The following is a 7973-nucleotide window of genomic DNA, read 5'->3' on the forward strand; positions in this document are numbered from 1 at the left end:
TACCCATACCACTACAAACCACACAACTAACCACCCCCATTTAGTATTCTCACCCATGTTCAAAATCCATTTTCCAATGGAAATTTTTTTGACCCACTTCATTGTGCATTTCTGAACTAATAGCCCACCAACTCAACACTTCATACCATACCTGCTATGAGATATTACACCCAAACGGAAGATGTTTGGAGTCTTTTATTCCCGCTTTGCATCTTTTGCACTGCGCATCTTTAGCTTGTATTGTATTTCAATTCTATGCACAAGGTTTTCAAGAGAGGTATCCTATTTTGAGCTACCACCCACACAAAGAATAGTACTTTAAAGGGCACCCCTTTCACCCACGTCTTCTCATAAAATTCATTATTATCTCCCATTTTGTTTTCCATAATTTCCTTATATGTTGTTTTGACTTAATATGCATAAGAATTTTCTCTCCTCCATTCCCAACTATCCTACTCTCATTATGGCATTTCTACATTACTCACACAATCTCCTTCAACTCCAACATCGAGTCCTTCTCCCATTCAAATAAATAGAGGTCTCCTCTAATCCTTACTCTATACCCATATTCCTTCTTGCCATTATCTATACCACCATGACTTCTTTATCTAATGCAAAATTATACAATCTATAAAACCTCTCACTTAGCCTCCCACCCTCCACCCATGAATCTTGCCAAAATAAAGTCTCTTTAATTTCTCCCTCCGACCTGTCTTCGAATTGATCTTGAGAACCAATGTAGTTGGAATTGAGTATCCTCTAAAGAATTGATATCAGCCTACCAGTTCGAACATCTCCTTCCCTTCCACTCCCAATTCCCACTTCCCTTATCATACTTTCCTTTGAGCCTCCTATACCATAGTGCATCTTGTTTGTGCTTTCAATCGCCACTACCATTTTCCTAGTAACGCCAAATTAATTAACTGTTTCAAGATTTCTAACTCCTACTCTCTCTTGTTCCTTCTTCCTACACACCCTTTTCCATGTCACCTAATATATTCTATACCTTCCTTCACTCCCCCATAAGAATTTTTTAAACGGATATTCAAGGTTAGAGATAATACCTTTTGGCACCCGAAAGAAAGTAGTTCGGGAGAGACCACAGGATTGATTTCAACAAGGTCACTCTACCTCTTGAGGATATATATTTACTCCCTCTATCCTTAAATGTAATATATTACTTTAAAATTTTCTTATTCCTTTTTATAAGTATTTTCTATAACTTTTTTTTATTAATTATTTTTTTTTACCAAAATACTCTTATTTATTTTAGTTCATAAATAATAAGTTTTATGAATTGTTTCTTTCTTTTTCTTATGGGAGTATATCTAAATTTATGGTTTAAATGTAATTTTGAATCTTCTATTTTGCTTAATCCATAATTTTGGTCTTTTAATTTTAAAATAAAAACATTTGATTGATCTGTTTCAAAAAATTTATGATTTTAATAACTTATTTTAAAATAAAAATATTTATTCTTTCTATTTTACAAAATTTAAATTTTAGTTAAATTCTTAATTTTATTTATATTTTATTTTTGATTCAGTTGAATCATAAATCTAACATATTCACTCAAAGTATTATCAAAAAATTATTTAATCAATTATAATATAAGAAATAAAAGAAATAAAATTAAAAATTAAAATTGTAAATTTTTTTTAAAATATGAAAATCAATATTGTGAATTTTTTAAAATATTAAAAGAAATAAGTGATTTTATTTTAAAATATAGGAACTAAAATCAGATTTTTTAAGAAAATGACTAAATATTTTTATTTTAAAATAAAAAACTAAAATTATGAATTAAATAAAATAAAAAAAGAAAAATTATATTTTAAGGCTAAATTTACTATATAAATCTTTTATATTTAGGGATGGAGAGAAGAGATGACAGATTTATTTATTTTATTGAGTACAATGACAAAGTGAGAACGGACAAAGGGTTATGTAATTGTAAAAATGATTCGTACTGCAATTAATAAGCACTAGCTATCATGTTGACGTTGCTCACTGATCACCGCTTACCAAGATTCATGCACTGTGCTTTGTGCTCTGCTTTATCTCTCTCTCTCACTACTCCTTTTCAATTATAAAGTCTGGAAACCGTTGACCACAAATATCAAAGATGCTTGCTTAGATATTTGCTTCCATATCTATCTTCAATCAATATTTAGTTTTTCTTGGACCGTACGTACAATTATTATTCAGATTGTTTTTTCTTTGAACGTGTGCTGCTAACTGCTAACAAACTTTGAAAATAATAATCCCATCTTCTTATACACCATCACAATTAAAATAAACACTACCACTTCAGTTCTTGTCTATCTGCTAGTATAACTTTTCAAATTGGCTTAAGGAATAGTAATAATTACGAAAACAGAAGAAATATTTATTATTTCAAAAATATAAAAATGACTTAATATTCCTATCACTTAAGAAATTAGAAACATCTAATAAAATATATCCCATAAGAAATAATGTTTTTAAGCAGTGTCTTTAAAATACTGCTTAATAAGATCTTATAAAAAAATTATAAGAGCATGCTTTTTATATCCCTTTCTTTATCCTTGATTAAAATTTCACAAAATCTAAAAAACTATAATTAATTTACTAATGAAAATATTAAAAATTTATGTTTGAAAGTATTTTATTAATATTTTCTGCACTCATTCACAATACTAAAGTAAGTGCATTAGGGTAATTTCCTTGAAAAAAATTAATATTTTATAAATAAGTTAAAACAAATACTTCGTTGAAGATATTGAGTTAAAAATTTGGTCACGGTCGTTCTAATTTAACCGCTAAAAACACCAATTTAGATCTTATCTCACTCTTCTGTCTCCATAAAAATATCGTACTGTAACAATATAAATTTTTGAACTGGTCAATTAGAAAATCTACTAATTAATGGACAGTCTAATTTTTGAACTGGTCAATATAAATTTAACATTGTTCAGTTACAAACGTGAGAATAATCAATAACAATACACGATAGGTCAATTTGTTAATGAGATCATTGTGAAAATAAGTCAATCTCAAAGGTTTTAAAAATGGCCATGATTTCATCACGTTATTGGATATATTGTGGAAAAGTGTAGAAACACAACTAATGCTATGCTATAATTGCAGTCATGTTTTGGTTACTGATGCTCAACAACCTTGATGTTGGGAAAAAAATATCACCCAACCTATTTTATAAATCCTTTATACATAAATTTTACAATAATTAACTTTAAAGTTATATTAATATAACTTTTAATTGGCTGACAATACTAAATTTATTGTCATCCAAATACAGATAAAAGTATGTTTCTTCTATGATATAACTAATTTAAAAGTTTTATTAATAAATAATTAAATGTGTGAATCAATTGGTAAATTAATTGACGTGTGATTCTTTCATCTTAACTAGTATAAAAGTCTTATCAACCAATAATTAAATATGTAAATACATTAAATATTTAAAAAGAGAATCTTTTTACTTTTAATGATTATGAACAAAATGACATATGATAAAGAATACTTGTGGTCTAAAAAAAGAAAAATTTATACTAATAATAATTAAATCATAATATAAAACTACTTTATATTATAAATGTATAATTATTAAACTCTCTTAAATATTTACGAGGGAAAGTTTTGCCAATCATATATAATAGTTGTATATAAACCCAAAATAATTGACCAATAGATTTTTGACAGAGAGAAGAGGCAGGGGAGAGAATGTGAATTGGGAAGAACAAGAACAGCATAGGGTTGGTGTAAACAATAATAATACAACAGTGCAAGGGAGTGTGGTGTGCAGTGAGCAATTTGATTATAATTGTTTGGATTTGTACGGTGTCCTCCTTAAGACTCCTCTAAGGACAGCCCATCGGTTGATCAGGACCATTGACTTGTTCAGTTGGTGGGCCGTCCCTAACTCAATTTACATGTGAGGTTGGTGAAAGGCACTATCAACCTTTTTTTATTTATTTAATTCTTTTCTTTTCTCTTTGTATTTTCACATTTTTCATATCCTTTGGGTTTTTTCCCCTTTGGTTAATTGGTAATAAACCTCCCTCCCCCATAGCATAGGTTATAGTCATAGACATTAGTCATATAGCTCAGTGCTCAGTGACTGTCTCTGAATTATTACTCACTCGTGGGCATTTATGGTTGTGGGGCAGACCTACCGATACCAACCTCAATTTTTATGTTACACTTGGATCAGTTTCAAGTTTCAACCCTTTTGCTTGTAATTGTAAGTAGTTGTAGAGTGTGTGCTCAATGAAAAAAGTAGACCCCTGTCTTTATTAGGGATTAGTAATTACTAGTATATAGTAAGCCATAACAACGTGAAAAACAAAATACTACAAGTCACTAGTAGTTTAGAAGGCCAAGCCATACATTAGTGTTTCATGTAAGGTTTTAAATTAGAGTTACAATTTTATCGTAATTCTTGATATTGCAAATAGTTATAGATAAATGTAGTTGATATAGCCATAAGGGTAGAAAATCTTAAAACCTTAGATGTTGTGGACGAAATCATGGTCAAATAGTAATATGTTTTTAGATGAGAAAAAAAATTAGAGAAAGAAGATAACACCAAATTTAAGATATGAAAAATCTCCCGATTCAAAAAATGTTTACATAAATACATACGTTTACCTCATTCAAGAAAAAGAGTGGAGATTCGAACCTATAATTTATCATATGTAAGATATTATTATCTTGTTCCACTAGATGTAGAGTGTAGAGAGTGATTTTAAAACCTCATATGCATATATTATCTCATCATGAAAACTGCACAAGACTTTTACATTTACTACTTTTAAGTGTGTGACTTTGAACTGTATTTATTTCCTTTCAACCGATATTTAGTATTATTATGATTATTGTGACAATAATTGTTTATTTACATCAGTAAGTTAGTGATTGGCATCACTGCACCTCCCCCCAAAAGAAAAGTTCAAGAGAAAGGCCATTCAGTGAGGAAGCAGAGGCCAGTTATAAATTCATTGTCAGTAACTCAAATCTCACCTTCACAGTTCACACCACTTGTGTTGTTGTACCACTCTGTCTTCTTTTTTATTTCTCCCCCCCCTCGTGTGTGATTTTAGTTTTGTTGTTTTCCTCTGCCTGAAAAGAGTGGAAAAAAAGAAAAAAGAAAAGCAAAGCTATTAGCAATCTATCTATTTATCTAACTATCCATCTTCAAATCTTTCTCTCAAGGGAAGAAGTAGCAACAACAATGGTGGTGAAGAAGCCACGGATTGTGATAATTGGAGCAGGAATGGCAGGTCTCACAGCTGCCAACAAGCTCTACACTGCCACTGCCTCAAAGGACTTGTTTGAGCTGTGTGTTGTGGAGGGTGGAACAAGGATTGGTGGCAGAATCAACACCTCAGAGTTTGGTGGTGACCGCATTGAGATGGGAGCTACATGGATCCATGGAATTGGTGGCAGCCCTATTCACAAGATTGCCCAAGAGATCCACTCACTCCACTCAGACCAACCTTGGGAGTGCATGGATGGCAACACTGATGAGGCCATCACCATTGCTGAAGGTGGCTTTCACCTCCACCCTTCCATTGTTGACCCCATCACGAAGCTCTTCAACACCCTCATGGAATATTCTCAAGGTAAGAAGACCCTCACTGAGGCCACTTCAAAGGGTGCTGAACTTGAAAGCTATCACAAGCTGGCTGCTTTGGCTGCTAAGCTTGCTTCTGCTTCTGCTTCTGCTTACAACAACAACAACCTTAGTGTTGGTTCTTTCCTCAGACAAGGCCTTGAGGCATACCAGGTTTCAAAGGAGCAAGAGGAGGTGAAAGGGTGTGGGAACTGGAGCAGGAAGCTGCTTGAAGAAGCAATCTTTGCAATGCATGAGAACAACCAGAGGACATATACTTCAGCTGATGACCTTTTGACACTGGATTATGGTGCTGAGAGTGAGTACAGAATGTTCCCAGGTGAAGAAATCACTATTGCTAAAGGGTACTTGAGCATAATTGAGTCCTTGGCTTCTGTGTTGCCACCTGGTTTTGTCCAGTTAGGTAGGAAGGTCACAAGGATTGAGTGGCAGCTTGATGATGAGAAGAGGAAGGGTGCTGTGGAAAATGGATGTTGCTCTTCTAGGCCTGTGAAGCTGCATTTTTGTGATGGCTCAGTTATGTCTGCTGATCATGTCATTGTCACAGTTTCACTTGGAGTGTTAAAAGCTGCTATTAGTGATGATGATGATGATTCAGGTATGTTCTGTCCTCCTCTTCCCCCTTCCAAGACTGAGGCTATTTCAAGGCTTGGTTTTGGTGTTGTTAACAAGTTGTTTATGCAATTGAGTCCAACACACGGAGAAGGGAAACATGGAAATGAACACTCTAACAAAGGGTTTCCTTTCTTGCAAATGGTTTTCCATTCACCTCAATCTGAAATGGGGCACAAGAAAATACCCTGGTGGATGAGGAGGACAGCCACCCTTTTCCCCATCTACAACAATTCTAGTGTCCTCTTGTCATGGTTTGTGGGGGAGGAAGCACTAGCACTTGAGTCACTCAAAGATGAAGAGATCATAAATGGGGTTTCATCCACAGTCTCATGCTTTCTACAGCATTCTCAGTGGCAAAAGGGTTCCACCAGTTCACATAAATTGTGCAATGGGAATGTGAATTCTGAGGAGAGATCTCACCACCAAAATGAAGTGAAGTTCAGTAAAGTCATGAAGAGCAAATGGGGAACTGATCCCTTGTTTTTAGGCTCATACAGTTATGTTGCAGTAGGATCAAGTGGTGATGATTTAGATACAATGGCAGAGCCATTGCCAAAAGATAACAGTTGTCAACCTCCTGCAGCTTCATCTCCACTTCAAATTTTGTTTGCAGGGGAAGCAACTCACAGAACTCATTATTCCACAACTCATGGAGCTTACTTCAGTGGTCTTAGGGAAGCCAATAGGCTTCTTCAACATTACCATTGTGTTGGGATTTATAACAACTAGTATTTTTATTTTTATTTTTATTTTTATTTTTTCCTTCCCTTTTTTTCCCCTCTCTTTTAAAATTTTTGAACATTAATCTCTATGATATTATTCCCATTTCCATTTTAAACGTCTTCGTTTCTCTTTAAGGAAAGTAGTGAGTGTTGGAAAAATCAATATTAGAAGGGGGCAAGATGAATAGTGAGATGGGGACATTTAGATGTACTACTTGAAGTAATTTTTCCCCAATATATTTCTTTCTCTTCATTTATGAGTGTAGTTTCTTTTCATTTTTAATAAATCTCCTTGTTAATCTTCAAAAGAAAAACTAGATGCGAATTTTGGATGACATTCAGAATCTGAAATTTAAAACTAGAAAAGCTTCAGGTATGCAATGCAACCCCCCCATGTCATGTGGGCTCTCTGGCTTCTCTCAAAGGACAGGATCCGCCAAACCCGGCTATTTCCAGCTTGGAATCTCCTCTCATTAGTTCTATGAAGTGAAATATGGCTTGTCAACTGCTCAGACCTATCTATGTATGTGTTCTTGTCATGTATAACCTCTACTCAAAAACTTTGATGATGCTACCTTTTTATGAGAATTGGTCCTTGATGTGATATATATAGATAGAGCTTCTGTAATTAAGTGGTAAGGAGTTCAGTGCAGTTCAATTCAATTCACCATTGTTCATTCCATTCTACATATATAATCAAGTTTAATTTCAGTGTAATGCAACAAATTGGACCACTTTGTATGTATGTATATATTGTTTATAAAGCTAGCTCAAAATGTATGACTTTAATGTATGTCAAATGCAAACGCAAGCACTTACTTAAACTTTGATTCCAAACAAACTAAGGCTAACAGGAAACTCCAAAAGCATTCATTTGTTTGAGTGATATATATTTAGAGGTGAGTGTGTAAGTAACTTGGGACAATACATGAGCTGGCTAAAACTGTATACGATTCACATGAAAAGGGATAGATAGATAGAGGCACCAATGTGGTAGGGTC

At 33.5% G+C, this 7973-nt stretch overlaps 1 protein-coding gene across 1 annotated transcript; it reads left to right on the top strand.

Annotated features, from left to right (window-relative positions):
- The first annotated feature begins 4888 nt into the window (after positions 1–4888).
- On the top strand, positions 4889–7709 carry LOC100783032 (probable polyamine oxidase 5). The gene has a single exon (XM_014768308.3). It carries the CDS (start codon positions 5234–5236, stop codon positions 6977–6979), a length of 1746 nt encoding a protein of 581 aa, XP_014623794.1. The 5' UTR covers positions 4889–5233; the 3' UTR covers positions 6980–7709.
- Positions 7710–7973: the final 264 nt, after the last annotated feature.

Source organism: Glycine max, chromosome 15 (genome assembly GCF_000004515.6).
Source record: "Glycine max cultivar Williams 82 chromosome 15, Glycine_max_v4.0, whole genome shotgun sequence".
In the NCBI taxonomy this organism is placed as follows: Eukaryota; Viridiplantae; Streptophyta; class Magnoliopsida; order Fabales; family Fabaceae; genus Glycine; species Glycine max.

Coding starts and splice junctions, on each gene's coding strand:
- LOC100783032 (XM_014768308.3), top strand. CDS start 5,234: ATGGTGGTGAAGAAGCCACGGATTGTGATAATTGGAGCAGGAATGGCA.